The sequence below is a fragment of the Chaetomium tenue genome (assembly GCF_020726465.1).
Source record: "Chaetomium tenue strain MPI-SDFR-AT-0079 chromosome Unknown F5144scaffold_1, whole genome shotgun sequence".
Classification (NCBI taxonomy): Eukaryota; Fungi; Ascomycota; class Sordariomycetes; order Sordariales; family Chaetomiaceae; genus Chaetomium; species Chaetomium tenue.
In genome coordinates, this window is record NW_027117329.1 from 927,092 (window position 1) to 947,093 (window position 20,002).

General features: G+C 55.6%; 9 protein-coding genes across 9 annotated transcripts; 5 read left to right on the plus strand and 4 right to left on the minus strand.

Annotated features, from left to right (window-relative positions):
• The first annotated feature begins 20 nt into the window (after positions 1-20).
• F5144DRAFT_8102 (kinase-like domain-containing protein) lies at positions 21-1,966 on the plus strand. The gene is made up of 2 exons (XM_066793441.1): positions 21-597; positions 653-1,966. Exons 1-2 carry the CDS (start codon positions 288-290, stop codon positions 1,807-1,809), a joined length of 1,467 nt encoding a protein of 488 aa, XP_066647827.1. The 5' UTR covers positions 21-287; the 3' UTR covers positions 1,810-1,966.
• F5144DRAFT_635175 (helicase C-terminal domain-containing protein) lies at positions 1,967-5,115 on the plus strand (the record flags this gene model as incomplete). The annotated part of the gene is made up of 4 exons (XM_066792609.1): positions 1,967-2,294; positions 2,406-2,903; positions 2,956-3,675; positions 3,721-5,115. Exons 1-4 carry the CDS (start codon positions 2,124-2,126, stop codon positions 5,113-5,115), a joined length of 2,784 nt encoding a protein of 927 aa, XP_066647828.1. The 5' UTR covers positions 1,967-2,123.
• A 1,254-nt stretch (positions 5,116-6,369) lies between these two features.
• F5144DRAFT_8111 (uncharacterized protein) lies at positions 6,370-7,132 on the minus strand. The gene has a single exon (XM_066793442.1). It carries the CDS (start codon positions 6,910-6,912, stop codon positions 6,430-6,432), a length of 483 nt encoding a protein of 160 aa, XP_066647829.1. The 5' UTR covers positions 6,913-7,132; the 3' UTR covers positions 6,370-6,429.
• F5144DRAFT_635213 (uncharacterized protein) lies at positions 7,133-8,234 on the plus strand (the record flags this gene model as incomplete). The annotated part of the gene is made up of 1 exon (XM_066792610.1): positions 7,133-8,234. The coding sequence occupies exon 1, from the start codon at positions 7,353-7,355 to the stop codon at positions 8,232-8,234; it is 882 nt and encodes a 293-aa protein (XP_066647830.1). The 5' UTR covers positions 7,133-7,352.
• A 574-nt stretch (positions 8,235-8,808) lies between these two features.
• Positions 8,809-9,837, minus strand: F5144DRAFT_635219 (uncharacterized protein; the record flags this gene model as incomplete). Its single annotated transcript, XM_066792611.1, has 2 exons — positions 8,986-9,837; positions 8,809-8,940 (listed from the first exon to the last, which is right to left on the minus strand). Exons 1-2 carry the CDS (start codon positions 9,763-9,765, stop codon positions 8,809-8,811), a joined length of 912 nt encoding a protein of 303 aa, XP_066647831.1. The 5' UTR covers positions 9,766-9,837.
• A 1,056-nt stretch (positions 9,838-10,893) lies between these two features.
• Positions 10,894-12,446, minus strand: F5144DRAFT_479037 (uncharacterized protein; the record flags this gene model as incomplete). Its single annotated transcript, XM_066785134.1, has 5 exons — positions 10,894-11,293; positions 11,442-11,490; positions 11,605-11,883; positions 11,955-12,186; positions 12,258-12,446. 5 exons carry the CDS (start codon positions 12,444-12,446, stop codon positions 10,894-10,896), a joined length of 1,149 nt encoding a protein of 382 aa, XP_066647832.1.
• Positions 12,447-13,481: 1,035 nt separating this feature from the next.
• F5144DRAFT_553335 (pyruvate kinase-like protein) lies at positions 13,482-14,300 on the minus strand. Its single transcript, XM_066787794.1, has 2 exons — positions 14,067-14,300; positions 13,482-13,968 (listed from the first exon to the last, which is right to left on the minus strand). The coding sequence occupies exons 1-2, from the start codon at positions 14,179-14,181 to the stop codon at positions 13,487-13,489; spliced, it is 597 nt and encodes a 198-aa protein (XP_066647833.1). The 5' UTR covers positions 14,182-14,300; the 3' UTR covers positions 13,482-13,486.
• Positions 14,301-15,104: 804 nt separating this feature from the next.
• F5144DRAFT_597086 (uncharacterized protein) lies at positions 15,105-15,755 on the plus strand (the record flags this gene model as incomplete). Its single annotated transcript, XM_066790848.1, has 1 exon — positions 15,105-15,755. One exon carries the CDS (start codon positions 15,105-15,107, stop codon positions 15,753-15,755), a length of 651 nt encoding a protein of 216 aa, XP_066647834.1.
• Positions 15,756-17,271: 1,516 nt separating this feature from the next.
• Positions 17,272-19,235, plus strand: F5144DRAFT_8212 (uncharacterized protein). The gene has a single exon (XM_066793450.1). The coding sequence runs from the start codon at positions 17,377-17,379 to the stop codon at positions 18,949-18,951; it is 1,575 nt and encodes a 524-aa protein (XP_066647835.1). The 5' UTR covers positions 17,272-17,376; the 3' UTR covers positions 18,952-19,235.
• Positions 19,236-20,002: the final 767 nt, after the last annotated feature.

The following is a 20,002-nucleotide window of genomic DNA, read 5'->3' on the forward strand; positions in this document are numbered from 1 at the left end:
TCGCGTCTCCAAATGATCCGTGCGCTGCCCCTCCAAGGGGCTTGACGCTCCAGCGACAGTTCTCTCGGAACTTTTTAAGGGTCTCCAAATCCTCAAATCAAGCCCGACATCGCCCAATCGGTATGCATTACCAATAGATTCGATCCTGAAACTTTGGACAAGTGCACAATCCCATAGACACGAGCCTCATGCGCCAGCAATAACCTCTGATCGGGCCGAGCGGAGCGACTTCCTTCTTTTCTTGCAGGTCTCACTCTGTGCCCCCCGACAATCGACAATCCCCCATAATGGCGACAACAATTTCTGCAAGTCGCCGTCGGGCAGAATCGCTCCGAACAGAGGCACAATCTTTTCGGATCCACGAGGATGTCCCCTCCACCGAGGACACGGAGATGAATGAGAGCGCGCCGCAGGTCAACGACGACGTAGAACAAGAAACCGAGCCCTTGGAAGAAGATGGTCAGGAGTCCGAATACTCGGAGAGCTCAGAAGACGAGGCCCCAGCCGATGGCCACTTCCAGCAAGACATGGCAAGGCTACAGGATTCCTTCGCTGGTTTTCGGCAGAAATACCGTCTGATCAAACGAATCGGTGAAGGTTCGCGTTCTCCCGTCCCATCAACACCTTCGCCGTGTTGACGTTTGACCTTCAGGTACCTTTTCCACCGTCTACAAAGCCGAGGATTTAGTGTACGATAAACACGACAACTCGTGGGATATGGACAAGGAATTAGACAAGTGGACGCCGCCGCCACTTCGGAACCACACGAGCCAGTCCGGCGAAATACTCGATTACACGTCGCAATCACAGCGCCGCCGCAAGCCGAAATACGTTGCTATCAAGAAGATCTATGTCACGTCCTCTCCGAACCGCATCCTCAACGAGCTTGAGTTACTGCACGACCTTCGGGGCTGCCAATCGGTGTGTCCCCTGATCACGGCCTTCCGTTCGACAGACCAGGTTGTGGCCATCCTCCCCTATTTCCGGCACGCGGACTTCCGCGACTACTTCCGCGAAATGACAATACCAGACATGGCCATCTACCTGCGATCCCTTTTTACCGCATTGGCAAGCGTGCACCAGCACAATATTCTCCACCGCGACATCAAGCCCACAAACTTCCTCTACGACCCTGATTCACGCCGAGGTGTCCTTGTCGACTTTGGCCTGGCTGAGCGCGAAGGCGCTGATGGCGGTAAACACTGCCTCTGCCACGACGACTCGGCTACTCGAAAGGCGAGGCTGCAGCCGCTATTCAGTGCCGAACCAAAGGAAGGGTACGCCCGGGAGGACACACGCCCTTCAAGGCGGGCGAACCGTGCCGGGACACGCGGGTTCCGGGCGCCCGAGGTTCTCTTCAAATGCACAGAACAAACCACCAAGATAGACATATGGAGTGCCGGCGTGATCCTCCTCACCATCTTATCTCGGCGTTTTCCCTTCTTCAACTCGGCCGACGACGTCGAAGCGATGATCGAAATTGCCACCATTTTTGGGAACAAGCGCATGCAAGGTGCTGCGCTATTACACGGGTGTATGATGGAGACGTCGATCCCCACGATCGGTAGATCTGGGTACAGTTTGGAAGGCATCATTCTCTGGAGTACCGGCCGGAGCGACAAGGTCAAGATCAGCGAAGATGAGAAGCTGGCGATTAAATTTCTCTCGCGGTGCATGGAATTAGACCCAACCAGGCGGATCAGTGCCGCGGACGCGCTACAGCATGACTTCCTCCGCATGGGGCTGGACGAATCCGCCGAGGAAGCCAGTGACGAGGATACCGACGAGATGGACATGTTAAAGTTTTGAACGGGACATTAATTGGAGTTTGGTTCTCATCGGCCCTGTCAATGTATTGGGCTCTGCGGCGTCTGGGCTGTATATAGTGTTTGATATCCCTCATTAATTGCTTGGCTGCGTACCCATTGGGGGCTCACGTGACTGTTTCTGGTGTTATCCAAGCAGCGACCGCCGTTTCGCAAACTTTCGCGGCGGTTGCTTCACCCGACTTGCAAGTTGTTTACAACTGCACCACACCACTCCTAAAACCCACCACTCTCCATTTTCGTCCCATACTCCCCACCATATCTCTTGACGCAACCCCATGAATCGGTTCATTGATAATGACTGAACCAAAATCCGAAACAGAGCCAAAAATGGCCTCCAACACCACCATTGACTTTCACCACCCCTACACACCCTACGATGTCCAGCTCGACTTCATGCGCACAGTCTACGACGTCCTCGAAAAGGGCAACGGACAAGTCGGCATCCTAGAAAGCCCAACCGGCACGGTACGTCAACGGCCAACCTCACCGACTCACTCACCCACCACCCCTTCCCACCCCTCCCCACTCAAAACAGCCAAAAACACTTGAAGAAAAAAAAACCTAACTCCAACCTAGGGGAAATCCCTCTCCCTAATCTGCGCCACCCTCACCTGGCTGCGCGCCCACAAGCGCGCCCGCTACGAGGCCTCCTTCGACGCCACCGCCGCCGGCATGCGCGACGAGCCCGAGTGGATGGTGCAGGCCGCGCTGCGCCGCAAGCGCGAGGAGCTGGGGCGGCGGTGGGAGGAGCGCGAGAGGGCGCTGGAGAGGGTGAGGGTGCGGGAGAGGGAGTTGGAGGAGAGGAGGGTGGGGGAGGGGAGGGGTGGTGGTGGCGCGGGTGGGGGGAGGAAGAGGGTGAGGGCGGATGATGGGACGAGGAGGGAGGTGGATGAGGAGAAGGAGTTTTTGGTGGGGGAGTGGGAGGGTGCTGGTGGTGCGGAGGCTGCTGGGGGTGAGGTGGAGGAGGGCGGGTTGAGTAGGGAGACGAGGGAGTTGATGGAGAGGGTTGGTTTGGGGGGCGGGAAGAGGAGGGATGATGAGGATGGTGAGGGGGAGGTTGAAGATGAAGTGAAGGTTGGTTGTTGTTGTCATCAGAGTTTATGCATAGATCAAGCTGACATACCAGATTTACTACACTTCTCGCACACACTCACAGCTGACGCAATTCATTTCGGAATTGCGTCGCCCGGCATTTCCTCCCTCAATACCCACCGAAATGCTATCCTCGAATGGGAAGGATGAGGAGCAACCGACCACAGAAACAGTCAAACAACTTCCGCTGTCCTCTAGGCAGAAACTCTGCATTAACCCTTCGGTCGCGCGGCTCGGGTCATTATCCGCCATCAATGACCGATGTACAGAGCTGCAGCAGTCGAAAACCAAAGACAAATGCTCCTTCATGCCCAACACGGAGAATCTGAAGCAGGCCCATGACTTCCGGGATGCAGCTTTGGCAACCGTCCCAGATATCGAAGACTTGCACAGAATTGGCAAAGAGTTGCAGGTCTGCCCCTATTATGCCTCGCGGACTGCTATTCCAGGGGCTGAAGTGATCACACTACCCTACCCGCTCCTTCTTCAAAAGAACGCAAGAGATGCGCTTGGGATCAAGCTGGAGGGAAATGTTGTCATCATCGACGAAGCTCACAATGTCATGGATGCGGTTGCAAACGTCTATGCGGCTGAAATCTCCTTGAGCGAGCTTAAGCGGGCGAGGCAGATGTTGAGTATCTATGTCAAGCGGTTCGGGAAGAAGCTGAAAGGGGAGAACCGGGTTATGATTGCGCAGGTGGGGAAGGTCATCGAGTCACTGAGTGCGTGCTTGAATGAACAACTCAGCATCAAGGTAAGATTGATTTTATTGTTTCAGACAGCGCTGACTTGCTCCTAGGGCGACCAAGGTATCGTCGACTCGAACGCGGTTTTGAAGGCCCGTGGTGCAGACCAGATAAACTTGTACCAACTTATTAAGTACATCCAAGAATCCAAGCTGGCATACAAAATTGAGAGTTATGTCAGTCATGCGGAAAATCAAGAGGAATCCTCGTCCTCAACCCCCGGAAAACCTTCGCCATCAACACCGGTCCTCCATACTCTTGTTTCTTTCCTCACCGCACTAACAAACCTAAGCTCCGAGGGCCGGATATTTTCTGAAAAGCTTGCCACCACACCGCCAGACATCAAACTTTCGTACCTCCTTTTATCGCCCACCCACGCCTTCTCATCCATCGCATCGTCTGCGAGGGCTGTCATCCTAGCAGGCGGGACGATGTCCCCGTTTGAGGATTACAAAGCTCACCTCTTTCCGAGCTTCCCAGCGGACAAGATCACGACGCTAAGCTGTGGGCACGTTATTCCATCTTCCAACCTCTTCGGTTGGACACTCGCCTCAACCACCCCCACTACGCCGGGCACAACCAACGCGGATTTATTTGAATTCAGCTTCCAGAAACGACGAGAACCGGGCATGATCCGCCAACTCGGCCTCGCGCTCCTCAACATCTGCTCCGTGGTCCCCGACGGCGTGGTCGTCTTCTTCCCCAGCCACGGATACCTCGACGAGGTCGTCGCCGCGTGGCAGACACAAGAAACCCCAACCCAGCCAACCCTCTGGGACCGCCTCGCCGGAAAGAAAGCCGTCTTCCGCGAAACCAAGGGCGGCGTCAGCGAGGACGTGCTGCAGCAGTACAGCGACGCGATCTTAGCCCCCGCAGCAGCAGCAGCACCACCACCTGCGGGAACCCAGCAGCCTGCGACCAAACCACGGCGCCCGGGCGGCGCGCTGCTCCTCAGCGTCGTCGGCGGCAAGTTATCCGAGGGCATCAACTTCTCGGACCGCCTCGGCCGCTGCGTGGTGGTCGTGGGCCTGCCGTACCCCAATATCAACTCACCTGATTGGAAGGCACGGTTGGAGTACATTGAGGCGACGACGATGGAGCGTTTGATGGAGGGCGAGGGAAAGGGGAATGGGGAGAGTGATGTTGGCGGCGCCCCGGCACGTGGGGAAGCAGAGGCCCGGGCTCTCGCGAAGCAGGCTGCTAGGGACTTCTACGAGAACGCGTGTATGAGGGCGGTGAACCAGAGTATTGGGCGGGCGATACGGCACCGCGCGGACTATGCGGCTGTGGTGCTGGTTGACCGGCGGTTTGCGACGGAGAGGATTAGGGGGAAGCTGCCGGGTTGGATTAGGGCGGGGATGGAGGAGGGCGCTGGGGGGTTGCAGGGGTTGTTGGGAGGGTTGAGTAAGTTCTTTAGGGGGAAGCAACAGGTTGGGATGTCTACTTGACTTGGATCAACTGCGAGGGAGACTTCCTACGTGGTAAGGTGTGTGTAAGTCAAGACCGCGCTTTTTCGAGCCCTTGTTTTGTTAGTTGCTGTGTGCAACCACCTTGAATGGATATTTCGTACACCCAGACGAATAGAAAACGTTAATGACCTCTGAGAATATAGGAACAAACAACAGTAGCATGTCATTGTAAGTAGACCCATTTTTCTTCGTTCAATCCTTCTTTCTGATTTTCTACGTAGGGCAAACATTGGCCCCAACTCAAGAGCAGGAGCATGTGGCCAAACTTTTGGCTGACTGTTGGACCGGTCTGTTTTTCTTGGGTTGATTACCACCCATGACCGCAGTGGTGAAGCGATGAGTAATATTTTCCAGGAGAAACGCCACCTTCGGGGGATATTTGGTCAGGGTGTTTGCATGAACCAGAGCTAGCCAAGCACGGCGACGACTGGTGCAGGTAGCGTCTCCCGGTGTCTTATCACATATGGTTACTTCCTGGCGTGTGGGAAACTGAACCGGACAAACAGCAACGACATCCCTGAATCTCACCCCATCCAGATTTCGTTCGGTTTTTCGGCGCTCTGATCTCGAACACGTATCCGAGCTGCGGTGTAGGGATGCGAGCTGCATGCAGTCTGAATTATCACAATGAGGCCGAAGACAACCTCCTACATCCAAGGCGAATCACCGCCCATGTGCAGCCCGCCGTGCCCAGAGACGATGGCAGCACATGAACATGCATCAGCAAGTGGTAACAGCGCATCAGCATGCCAGGTACCCCGGCCGCTGTCGTTGAAAAAAACATGGATCGGGCCGGGGACATGATGCTATGTAACAGCATGCTAGCATGGAGATGCAAGGGCGGCACAGCTTTCCAGCCTTTCCTGCTCGGTTCCAGCCGTGTGCTCCCCAGTCTCCACCATGCAAATGTTGGACGTCTGCAAGACAAATCACTCGTCGGGTCGTCGTATTTTTTTGCGAAGCTGGAGGAAGCTAGGTACCTAGGGATCGATCATCAACAACACCGTGGTGTGACTCGGGAATATTGCCCGAATCGGTTAGGTGAGAGCATGTCTGGGTCGAGGAAACAGCATGTGTCAGGAACCAAGCAGATCTGCGAGGTGCTGCATCGTGCTCCTATCGACCTCCCCATTGCGGCCAATCTGTCCTTGCTATCCCTTGGGCTTGCATGATTCTAGCGCCGCTCGCGGAAGGCGGCCAGTCTGTGCGGCTTTTCGTTTCCAGTTACGGTGAGTGGAGACACGGAAGACGGATGGACGGCTGGGGACGGGTCGGGATCAGCATGGAAGCTTTCTAGAAGTTCAGGTGCCGGAGAAGATCGGAGATACAGGGCCGTTGTTGAAAGAGAGTCGTCGTCCATTGCCCAGTTGGAATCAACCTCTCCCCCATTCTCCTGCAAGCCGTTCTCCTCCTCCGGCCATCCCCGACACCATCAAAATCTCCCCACCTCCCCGATGCCAAGCGATCCCGGTTTGTTGCGGATGGTGGATCGGTCGAGCCAGTCATCGCCAGCGCAATGACGAGTTGGACCAGGGACATGACCCGCCAAGAAGTCGTACCGAAGGAATCCTGGGGAAGCCCCCTTGGCAACCCGAACCTGACGAGTCTAGCTCTGCGGAGACACGCTCCCGAGATCACATGAGCAAATTTGCAGTCCTCACCGAAAGAATGAAGGAGCCCCTCTTGACCGGAGAGGCGAGAGAGCGGGCAGTTCTCTCTCGCCTCCACCATCCATCCAGACCAGAACTTGCCCCTTGAACCACAGTCCAGGGCCATTCTCACAGCGTCACCATCCCCCGCTTCTGAGCACCACCGGCTTCCTGGGATGCCCTGGTTCCGGCATTGAAACGGCTTGTCTGGACCTGGTTTGGTCTAGTTCGTCAGAGGTCCAAGCTGCTGTGTGACTGCTGCAGCCCCTTTCCATCTTAGCCGGGGCCGAATCCAACCCTCATCAGTCCACCACAGCTCGTACACATTCTGGCCTCCCTTTGCAACATTCCCATCCGTCCAAAACGTCAACTTAGACATCTCACTCACGGCATTTATTAACCGACATCGAAATAGTGGAGCTGACGGCATTCCTTGGTCCATCGAACCCCAGTGAGTACGCCCCAGCTGCTCGGTTTGGGTTTGCGATCACATTTGCCTAAATTCACCCGGTCCACAACCACCACCACCGTGTCAGAGGCAGAGCGACCAGCGCTCTGCCGCACCCAATGGTCGGCCTCTACGACGACCCGTTCGCCTATGACGGCCCCGACTTCACAGGCTATCTGGGGCACGACCAGTTCGCCTCGGGGTCGTCCCCTGAGGACTTCCACGTCCACTCAGCCACGGAACCGCACTTTCCCTCGGCCGTCCACGGCAGCCTCAAGGGACACCATCAGCCATATCACCTCTCCCCAACAGATCCCCTCGGCCCAAGCCTCGACCATGGCCTCCCACCCGCCCACCTTCCACGGTCTGCACCCACCAGCTATCCCATTCCTCCCGGCGGCAACGGCACAGCCGGCGGGGGCGGCCTAACCCTCGACACGATGGGTCTATCCTGGAACACCGCCAGCAACACCAACAACAACACCAACACCAACCCCAACAAACCACAATCCCAACCCCAACCCCAACCCCCCTCCAACCTCAACCTCACCAACATCAACCCCGCCGACGCCCAACAACTGCACACCTTACTCACCACCGTCCAAGCCGAGCTGCAGCGCACGGCGCGCGAGCGCGACGAGGCGCGCATGGGCCTCAGCACCGCGCGCAACGAGCTGTACGCCGCGCGCCAGGTCGAGCGCCGCCTGCGCGTCGAGCGCGACGAGGCCCGCTCCCAGGCCGACTTCCTCGGCGCCGAGCGGCCCAAGCTGAAGCAGGCCGAGGCGAGGCTGCGCAGGGAGAGGAATGAGGCGCGGATGGCGTTGATGGCGTTGAAGGGGAAGGGTGGTGGTGGTGGTGGGGCTGGGGGTGGGGGGAAGGGGAAGAGGGGGGGCGGTGGTGGTGCCGGTGTGGGTGGTGGTGGGTTGGGGGTGGGTGGGATGGTGGATAGTCAGGGCGAGGAGTCGGGGGAGTCGCCGCCGATAGGGATGGAGCAGGGTTGAGATCATGGAAAGGGGGGTTGATACCATACGGGAGAGGAGTTGGTTTGGGTACACAACTTGTGTGTTGGGTTGGGCTGTGATACCAGGCAGATAGGAATACGGAGGGAGTTCACAGTTATCGGGTTGGCTTTCGGGGTTTTGGTTTGGTGTACTCCGTATCTTGTGGTTCGGGCTGGGATTATGTATGTATGACTTGGTATGAGGATTTTGTACTACTCTGGTTTATTTGGTCTGTTTGGTCGGGATGGAGTTTGTGATTTTGGATTCAGGGGTGAAACCCACGGCCAGGCTGGCGACTGGAGGGGACGGCAGATTGTTCAACAAGGCCGCGGATTGGAAAATGACACTACTGGGCAGAGTATGGTGTTGATTTATTGAACTTTCCTGTTACATTTCGAGGCGTGATATGATCTTCCGACATAACAATGGATTGAACTGCTCCTGGGCAGGTTACAGTATCGTGTTGAAGCATTTATTCGCTATGATAACCTCGCTTGTGCTTTATCAATTACCGTGGACCAGCGTGAGTAAAGATGCAAACCTTGTCGCAAAAGGGGCGTCTGCCCTCTTTCTCCTACCACGTAAACTCTTCTTTGGCCAACCCGTTCTTATCATCACCTACCGGCGGCTCTCTTATTCCGGGAGCATCTGTGCCCGTGTCAACTTCATCCCCATCCTTACCATCCCCATCCTCGTCGTCCCCATACTAGGAGTCCGAGTCTGAGCCCTCCAGGCCCTCTAGACCGTCCACGCAAAACGGCCCTCTCTTTTCCTCAAAAGCCACTCTGCCATCCTCTCCATACCCACCAACCCCCCCATCCCCCGGCGACAACGATCCACCCCTCCCCTCCCCATCCCAACCCAACCCATCAAAAATATCCGCAAACGAATAATGCGCCACCCTCTGCCCCCTCACATCCGCCAACACCTGCTCCCAACACCCCCCACCCAGCAACGGATACTTATAAAAGAACCGTCCCCTCTCCGGCTGCCTTTCCATCGGCACCCCAACCGCCACCCAGCGCTCCCCGTCACAGAACCGGGTGTACGCCTCCCGCAGCTTGGCGTACAGGCCCCTCAGGATCGCCCCGTGCCGCCGCGGCAGCTGCTCCACCCCGGGCGGCAGCGCCCCGCCGTGCAGCTGCATGTAGGTCGCCGTGCGCGCCGCCTCGTAGTACTCTTCCTGGTAGGCGATGTAGGTGCAGCCGCCGAATTGTTGGATGTGCGTGGCTACGGCAGGGTCGAGGGCGTCGAGTTTGGTTGTTGGGCTGCTGCTGCTGCTGTCGGTGTCGGTGGTGGTGTTGGGGAGGGTGTGGGTGAGGATGTCGCGGGTGAAGGCGTCGACGTTGGGGTAGACGGTCGCTTGGAAGTGCATGGCGCAGCGGTAGCTGACTTTGATTTGGTGGTCGGGCTCGGGCTTGCAGACGGGCGTGCCGCGGTAGGGGCAGGGGCGGATGCGCGTGGTTAGCTGGCCGCCGCAGTAGGGTGTGCAGGGTGGCTTCACGAAGTGGACGGTGTATGCTTTGCACATGATGTTGTCGGGTTGATGGATCGGATAATAGGGGGTAGGGGGCTAACAAATGAAATTCTAGGAGCAAGTGGGAGTTCCTTGTTTGTGGGTTGAAGTAACATTATATGTCTTTTGTTAGAAGTCTAGCCTAGAAAGTGCGACGCTGGTGTGAGTTCATACTTGAACCTTCCCATATCTGCTTTTTTTTTCATCATGTTATACTCGGTTTATAGAGCTGTGCCTGCCGCGGGAAGGCCTCTGGTGGGTTTACTCAACTCGCTTGCGACCTTCTCAAGTCAATGATTGAAAAGCTTGAACTTTTGTATTTCATTACTAGGTACCTACCCTTGTGGGTTCAAATTGTTCCCTGATAACGACTACAGATCGCTGAAACCAGCCGTTTGATGCGACGTGAAAACCCGTACCCAGTACTCGACAAACTTCGCTCATGTGAAAGCCGTACCCTATTATTGTTACAAGCCATTTTGATTTTGATATTATCCTTGGGGCCTGCGAGCTGTCACAGAGCGAAGAGTTGAACCACGCCGTTGAAATACAACCTTCTGCCCCCTCGTCCTCTCGGACTCCCGTAGTTGCCTTTTCTTGTTCCAATGGAAAGCCCTGTACCCAACAAGGTAATGACTGTTGTCTATAGATACATAATCGTGCTTAAGCGTGTCGTGTTTCAGGCCGTCTTGTTACATCTGCGAACAGTGGGTGCGAGTTTCCAACGTTGAGATGATAGCAGAAGCTTGGTGCGACTCAGTATGGATATACTTGCTGCACTCTCGCTCGGCCCGAGTAAATCGTGTCCCGCCGGCTAATCGGTGACAGCCCCCGGGCGCCGAGTTTTGATTGCGCCCTGCTGGCAAGTGCGCTCCCGGCTGAGTTCCCGGCTCAAGGGTGGGCGGCAAAGACTGAGCTCTAGACGAGAAAGTCGAGATTCTCAACAAGGTGATTAAACCGGTTTTGCTAGCCCGGCTTTGTGATTTTGATCTGGCCTCGTGTTTGTCGTCGTTTCGTCGTGGCTTCGTTAAGGGGTTGGCCAAGTCCATCCATTCGGGCCTGCTTCATCTTTTCGGTAAAGCCGCTCAATAATGCTCGCGAGGGAAATGGAAATAGTTGTTCCAATCTGCAGTACTTGTTCGTTCACTTTTCAACTTTGACCTCTGTCGTTTTGATGATTCCTTCAAACTCGGGGTCGTTTAGCGGCAATATGGCGTCCTCGATGCTCTCTCCGCTGGCTTCCCCTTTGACCTCGACGTGTTCGGCATGGATGGCGGTGGTTGAGAAGCCCGAGTCTTTATGGGTCGCCGCAGCCCACTGCTTCTGCCCCCTGGTCAATTCGAACTGCCCCGAAAAGGTGGTCTGCCGTAGGTATCTCCGTGCCGGGTTCCCGGTAATGGGAAGCCTGTCAAGAGCTTTGCCTGCTCGATAGTAGTTTGCTCCTCGGTAGGGGTCGAAGGTGGTGGAGAGCCTGAGGGCGCGGCCGAGAAGAGGGCGGAGAGTCGGGGCGCACGCCGCGATAATGCCGATGTCGAGTTGGATCCTGGGTCGGCCAGTGTCAGCATCGCAGTGTTGTTCGAGTTGGCGAGTTGGATATTAAACCTACGATGCAAAGAAGGGAGCCCATGGATAGCTGTAGTATGAAACGGTCAGCTGGAGCCCAATACCTATGGGTTATGTTGAGAGCTTACAAGGTCCCATCATTTTCGTGGACGTAAGCAATGATGAATATTGCTCTTGCTATTCCCAACCCTACTGCGCTGCCCACCAGTCAGGAGACAATGGAAGCACCAGGCCGGGGGAGGCTCCTCACCAATATCCGCCGCTGAGAATAGCGATCAGGTAAATTCTGACCCGTCTCTGGAGCTGTAAACTCCATATCAGGGGTATCGGCAGCGTGGCAAAGGAAATGTCGGTTACGATGTTGCATGCTAAAGGCCAAGAGCATGAGCAAAATACTGCGTGGTTTGGTAAAGTGTGGAAACAACTGACCGGCATTGAACAACCCAAAGTTACGGTAGATCACCCTGCTGTAACATTTTGGCCGCAGCGACGGGTTCCACTGCCCTGCAATAGGATTGCAATATGTGAGGAAGGTGATAAAGGAGAAGAGAGTGTAGAAGCAGGTGAAACCTATTACCAATTTCTGTCAATAACAACGGTTCGCAACTTGAGGACTCAGCAACTCAGGGGTAGTCTCGTACCGATCAGAATCCATAGGATTCTGTTGTACCAGCTTCCTCTGCTTAGGCGAAGTAGCGACAAAGCAATTGATATCTTGAGGAACCCAAAAGCAAAGGAAGCCTCAACGACGGATTGGTAGAACTGGGCCTCGAGTAGCGTCAGGAACTCTTTAGGGTATATGGTGTCGATGTGTCTTCCGTAGCCGTTTTTGCATGCCACAATCCACGAGGCAAGTCCCCCTATCCCGCACAACTGTGCAGCAATTGCAATGATCAGCTCGGTGTCCTGGCAGCTCCGATCGTACGAGAAAGGTGGTGGCTCACCACAGCCAAGACCATAAACACATCATCCTTGCCGAAGGAACGCGACAGGACGGCGCGGGTATAGAACCGAACCACCGCCGTAACAAACGCCAGACCCCAAAAGACGCAAACAACGGCGGTGAAAACAGTGGCATTGCTTTCGGCAGCCCGTACGGGGTCGATGTGGAAAGTGAAGTTTCCTGAAGACATGGTCACAGCGGCTGGCAACAGCAGCTCAGCAACCGCCCTCGGCGACGACGACGATGGCAGGAGGAGAGCGGGGCGGAAAGGGTAAGGGGGCCCTCCTCACCTAGGCAAAAAGCGGGTGCTGGACGGGCTCACGCGCGCACTGCAGCGCACAAAAACACCCAACCAACCTGGGGACTTTTTCCTCATGCAGTGCATTTCACCCTCCCGCCAACAGCACGCAACTATCCGGCTCCATTCTCGGCAGTGCTCCGAATTAACTCTAAATTGAAATCTGGGGTACAGGCAACTGACAGGGCAATGACCGGAACGGTGCCAAAAGCTCGAGGGGGCTTAAGGGGGGTATGGGTCGTCGGTATGGACCTTGGTTCGTCTGACATCGGTACTGCTACGTCAGGTTCAATAACCCGGGCAATTCTGCTGGACTTGGCGGCAGTTCCAGGATCGGCAGGCAGTTCAGAGCTGCCCTATGAGAACGGGGGACCCAGAGATGGGACAGGCAGTGGTTATTAACTGAAGTGGTGGCTTTTCGGAACTTTTGGCTAAACTCCTGCCGACCCCCCTCGGGCAGGCGGGCCAACCAACGTGCTGCGCTGAGATCGGGATCCCAGATTTAGTTCAACCAGCCGCCCACTGCCCTATCTCGCCTCGGTTGCTGCTGCCGATGACTGCCGTCTGCCGCGGGAAACTCCTCATCCGCTGCAGGCCTATGTGGTGCGGGTGAAAACTCGGGTCAGGGAGATGAATGCGATGACGGCTCGGATTTGGAGAAATCTCGACCGACGTGCAGGTAGATGAAGCGGGTGCCGCGAGGGGTTGTTGATTGGTTTGTTTGCGTGTTGAGTGAGGAATGCTTGGGTTGGAATAAATCAGTAGGTATTATTCAGACTGATTTGTCATTTGCTCTAAGTCTGACCCCTTCAGCCATGGATGTACCTCATGATATCCTATACCCCTTAATGGTAGTTAGTAGTCCCACACAACATCAATATCTGCCCTGAAAGACTCAACACCAACCCCAACACCCAGCCGTGACCCCCCCCTCACACGCACTCCAAAGCCTCGAATCCCCCCTCAGCCTCCTCCACAACGACCCTCATCCCAACCCTCACCTCCCCGCCAACCTCCACCGTCCCCATCACACCCGCCGTGCGCCCCACAATCCGCCGCTCTCCATCCCGCACCACAAACGTCTCCTTCAGCCCCGGCCGGAACCGGTCAATCTGCGGACACGGGTTGCGCAACCCCTGTATGACGACGACCGCGTGTGGCGTCTGTAGGTCCGCGTTGTTGTCGCTCTCGTTGTCGTTGTTGTCGCTGTTGGGGGTGGTGGTGGGAGTGGGGAGGAAGTGTAGTTTAGTTCCTCTGCCCAGGGCGAGGAGGTCGATGCCGACGGTGGTGACGTTTTCGCCGATCTGGCCGGGCGCGAGGTCGCGGGCGTCGAGGATCTCTTTGGGGATGAGGTGCACTTGGCGGAGGTTGGCGGGAGGGGGGGTTATGTGCAGGCGGCTGCGGTGTTGGACGGCTGGGGGTGGGTGCGGGGGAAGTTTAGTAGTTGTTTAATGAGGTAGGTAATTTATAAAACAAAAGTATGATATAAATGGATACGTGGATGAGACGTACTGGCGCCCAGGTGGCAGTCGCCTTCAATGCCGAGACCAGTGAGGAGGTTGAGTTGCGGGACGGGGGTCTTGGTGAATTCGTGGGAGGCAGAGAGCGCAAGGGCGTAGACGGACATGGTGATGGTAATTGGATAACGAGATGCCTTCGGCTTAACTATTTTTATTGTTTTAACCAGATGGGGGGCTTTTACAAGAAAGCAGAAGAGTTGGTCGTTAGTTTACAAGTTAAGATGACTCATGTCAAGTAACATGCCGATAAGATGGCACCAGCAACGGGTATTCGGGATAATATGCACCGCTTCAGCTAGACGCCGTAGCCGCCTTAACTCCGAGTGATGGCATACAAAATCCTTATTATTCCTAACCAAAAACGATGACCCTAGTGGATTGATACCTAACAACAACAACCCTCAGCTTCATGTAATGCTTATTAGGTACTGTTGGCGTTACTCGACGTTGTGGATCAGTAGTAGCGCTCGATGCTCACTCTCAAAGTTGTCCAGGTGCCTATAGCCTGGACAAATCAACGAAAAATAGATAAGTATTGGACAAAGGTTAAGATGAATAAAGACTCTTCATAAGACTTATTTTCTAGCGTCACCACTGACAGACTTTTCGAACGGGATTACCCTACCATACAGGATTAGATCGTTTCACCCCATCGTGATGTGACTGGTATGTTGGAATCTTGACCTGTTCATTCAGGGTAACAAAGTTCTAGGATAATTAAGATAATAAGAACTGAAAGAACGATTACAGCTATTCTTGGTGTATATACCTAGGTACGTATACCGTGATTGTTCCGGAACTAAAACTGGTAGCTTCGAAACAACTACATCGTCCACGAAACCACGGCTTAGGATGGCCAAATGGCTACTCACATGTCCTTCCGTTTAAAAACCTCCAAAATCCCGATCAGGATGAGGATGTCTCCTCAGACACGATTGGTGGTTAACTAACAAATCTAGGTACCCAACCAGTCTCACCAAACCACACCCCACCCACGCTCCCAGCACAACCACGAACACTGTCAACCAACATGGAAGCTACCATGAACGGGCCCCTCCTCGTCGCCAGGCATCGCAACCGCATCACTTCCAGGATACGCAACCCTGCGAATAGATCCCGGTTCACGATCAACCACAACATCAAGCCTTTCTTAAACAAGATCAGGCATGAGTGCGGATTCGAATCTATCGAAGACGTCACTAACTGGCTCAAGTCTGACGAGGTGTTTCCCTGGTGGCAAGAATTCCGGCGGGACTGCTTACAGCAGTTTCCGCTGTTTGCCACCACACGCAAGTTCCCCAACCCCGTCACGCGGCGGGTCGAGCAGCGCGTATACCGCCGCCGGGCGTTCCTGTCGATCCCGGCGGTGACGCGGCTGCTGGAGGACGACGACCTGTTCAAGAAGCTGCGGCGGGCCACCGGCGACAAGCGCAATTGGGCTTTCAACTGCCATGTCGCCTGGTTCGTCGCCCAGGTGTACGCCAAGTGCTGGGACGCGAGGAGGGATGAGGGCAGCTTGTGCCCGTTGGCGAGGGGAGACTGGGGGGGAGACGATGGCCACCAGCCGTGGCTGTGGGTCTACCCGCTGGTGTTCACGCTCAAGTACCTGTCGGTAATCGAGGAGCGTCAGCCGGGGTGGGGTGTGGAGTTTGGTGATGATGATGATGATGACTACATGTAGGGGGCGGCACGGGGGATGATGGTATAATGCATACTAGTCATCCCCGCAGGTTCCCCGAGGGGAGCTGATTTACGTTTTGGATCTTTGATAGAGACGGAACGGGGCCCGAGCTGGGATAAGCAGTTCTACTGCTGGCCGGGCCCAGGCGTATTGTTTTTACGCGATGTTTTTTGACATGAAGGATAGGTATTTCATCATGACTAACGGGCTACACAGGTTATGAAATAATCTAATATTTATTATCAAACAACACGATGCTAACAAGGAGTGACATTCGCTGGTTGTCCTGGGCCGTGAACAATGACCGTATTAAGGGCTTGCTGACGCTAGCGTAGCTGGCTTTTAAACAACTTGGGAACCAAACTGGGACAATCCAAGGTTGGTTGGTGCTAATTATTAGTAGCTAGGTAGCCTAGTAACTTCCGAGTCGTTCCCAACTGTGATAGCAAACCGAGGGTTGAAGCATATAGTGCTGTAAGACTACTTGTTTACCGGGGACGGCAGCAACGAACACGGTTGTATCCGTCCCTGTCGACAAGACGTTTATGCTAAGCTACCCATTACTTTCACCTACTTACGATGCCCTGAGTGGGAGCGTGGGCGGCCATCCGTCCCCATGCTGTTCTGTTCGTAAAGGGTTAGGGTTAGCCCCTTTTTGCTTTTCTACTCCTCTGTAAGCCACACGGGGGGAGTACCCGGCGGCGCCAGGGGTGTCCACTACAGACATAAATAAGGTTAACGCGAACATCACGCCATTCTCTGTGCCCCAGGCGCATTTTTAACTCGAACCCGAAAATCCGCATCTTGTGCTGGCGGAGCAACCCTCAGCCTCCCTGGCCCTGGCGCAAAAAATGCGCGCGTGTGGCCGAAAGGGAGGAGGTCTCAACAAGGAAAGAAAAGCGACGATCCCCCGCGAGTTTCCAAGAGAGTGCTGACACTCGCACTGGAGCACGTGGGACCTGGACTTTGGTTGGAATGGTGTGGAGTTTGCGGCTCTGGTCAAACCAGCGGCCGTCTTCCTCCCCCCGAGGCGAGATTTCTCGGCCCTCCGCAACACGAACAGTTCATGCCGTGGCTTTCGGGCTGCCTCGGAAAACTTAAACCCTCCGACTGGTGGCAGCGACGCAAACGGACGATCGGGTCGCCGACAAAAGTGCCAAACAGAAGCCAAGCTCGTCTTTGTCCGCTATCTTCAAAGTCCAAGTCCAGTCACACGGCGGAGAGTTGCGCCGCCCTTACGGTCTCGGTTCTTCCAATCTGTGGCAGTGCGGCTGCTGATTGGGAACCGAGCACTTGGCACCAGTCCAAGACAGCCTTAGACAGGGACAGGGCACATTGTGACGAGCAAGGGGGTGAGAGCCCCTCACTAGCAAGTTTTATCGTCTGCCGCTACGCAGCTTTGTTAGTGTAGACGAGGTTGAGCCAAGCCTGCCATGCACGCGATCACACCTTGAGAGTGAGGCTAGCTCAGAATAGCAACATGCTGCTCAACGCGGTCGCGCTGCGATCCGAAATTTAAGACATACAAGATGGGGGGGTTGCCACCCACCCGCTCTCGGCCTCTGACGGTTCTGGGGCCGACGCCGCAACACCACCAAGCTCGTCGTGAAGCATCGCAAACATGACAGTAACGGCGTCGATCATGGCCCGCCTGGCCTTCTTCGCTGTGTTTCTTTCACATCTTCAACCCGCCTTCGCTTCCTTTTACACCGTCACTTCGTACTTTGTGCTCACCGAGACCTCGTCGAAGCTGTACTCGACATGCGTCGAAGACTGCCGGTACTATACCGCCACAAAAACCCTCACTGTTGACCCGACGATCACGCCCACCGCGGATCCCATCTCCACAACCACCAGAACTTACACCTACGATGACCTCGAGATCGTCAGCGTCTTCGTCGGGCCGAACGCAGTCGACGCTGGGGACGTTTTCACATCGTCCACTCGCGTTAGTAACGTCTTCACCGACTACGCGGTCACCGTGGTTTGGACGGCTCCCTCGTCCTGCCCCACGCCCTTTACCGTCACGACCCATTCCCCCGTTTACCTGCCGTATGATATCAGGCCCTACGTGACGGCTGTCTCGACGGCGACCTCGGTATGGACAAACACCCGGGCAACGGAAACGGTAACCTGGGTGACCAAATTCATCGACCCGACTCTTCTCCCACCGACCTCACGCCCCACGGGCACCCCGACGAGCAACTATTACTACTCATACTTCGTCGAGAACTGCCGCAACCCCACGGCGACCGGTCCCGCATACTACGGGCCGACCGCCACCGCGAGGGGCGGCGGCAGCGGCGGGGGCTCTCGGAGTGGAGGCGACGACGACTGGGACTGGAACGTGTGCTCGGCGTACACGGGGTGCGTGGCGCTGGCAACATGGGTCATCGTGATCGCGGTGCTCATCCCCACCATCTTCCTGATCGGCTTCATCGAGTCGTACTGCTGGTTCCGGCGCATGATGCTGGGCCGCAGCGCTCTGCGCCTGGGCACCATCTGCTGGTGTATCATGTCGCTGTGGTTCATCCTCCTCACGCGCAAGTCCAAGGCCCGCAGCCCCGAGGATCAGGTCCTTCTGAAGCAGTACTGGGCTACACTAAGCGCCGGCACCAGGATCAAGTACTGGTTCAAGTACGGCTTCCGCTGGAGGTATCCCGTCGAGTTGCTCGGGAACCCGGATGGGAATAACCCTGTCGTTGTTGCGGCGCCGCCGCCCGGTCAGTTCCCGCCTGGCCAGCCGGGAGATGGCTCTGAGAAGCCGCAAGCCACTGCGCAGCAACAACCGATTTACATGTTGCAGCCTGGACAGCAACCCTACCCGCAACAACAGTACATGCAGCCTGCTCCAGGACAACCATACATGCAACCTGCCCCCGGGCAACCATACATGCAGCCGTACCCCGGGCAGCCGTATCCCATGCAACAGGGTTTCAATTTCCCCTTTCCCCAAGGACAGGCGCCAATGCAGGGGCAGCAGCCAGGGTTTGCGCCAGCGCCGCAGATGGGTGATGGACAACAACAGCCGCAGCAGCAAGGCATGCAGCAACCCTACATCCCTGCACCCTCGCCGGCCCAGACGGGCACCACGGAAGTGCCTTCGGGACAGCCGACGCCACCACCGGGCCATGGGCCTTCGCAGACCCAGCCACCGGTATACAACCAGCAGCAGCAGCCACCGTCGCATCCTTAGGCGAGGCTTTTTCTGCATCCCTTTTTCTTATTACCTGGTGTCTTTTTATGACAATTTCTTGGGATATCGAGGCAGGGAGTCTGCTGTTGTTTTGGCAATGCCTAATGCGGAGGAATGATGGGCTTTATGAGGGGGCTCTGGTTTTATAGATGAGCAGTTTGCAAATGATACCAATCTTGTTTTCTTCCCTCTGCATACCTATTTTTCCCACGCGTCATCTCGAGCCTTTTCTCCCGCCCCAATGTCATCCGTCCGCTTGTCGGCCTTCAGAGCTTCGAGTTTGGTTATTTATTACGGTGTGATCGACATAAGGTCCCTTTGTCAGGACTTTTATGATCTTCATCTTTCTGACGGAGTTGCCGTTGTCACTGGTCAGACGGCCCACTCTTGACAGCTATTCCTGGCGTGGGCTATGCTGACTGGATGAGATGGCTTAGCAAGTACACTTCTCGGCGAATCAACACGTTTCTCAAGCGAGACACCGAGTAAAGCTGTATTCTTGGTCCTTCGTGGGCTTCGGGCTAGGGAGGGGGCGGTCTACGTTGCATTTCTTCATGCATCCAGGAGTATGGACGACCGAGATGGAAGTTCCAGGGCGGCCTTAACTCACTTGAGCCTCTTGTACACAATACTACCCCGGCGGGGGTGGCCTTTGTTGTGGGATTTGTCCCGCCAGCAAGTGGCTCCAAGGCCTGCCGGTTCTGGGTTTCCCCTCTTGCTGACACTGGGAGGTTCTTTGACAATTTGGCGCCCTTGCTTTCATCAACAGAAAGTCCGGCATCGCAAATCGGTACCTGTGACAGGCAATACCGCCGATTCGGGAAGCTTGTCACGCGAGCGAGTGTCCGCGGACCCCGTGGTGGAGAGTTATACCCCGGGCATCAGCAGTTCCCACTCCTGCTGTGTAGATGAAATAACCTTCCGTTCCCCGGATTTGATGACATTAAGACGGAAAAAAAAGTAAGACTACAGACAAAAAAGCCCTTTGTAGGATTTAAGGTCTAGACTAAACCCCACAGGCCTCGGACTTGCCTCCCTATTTGAGAAGGCG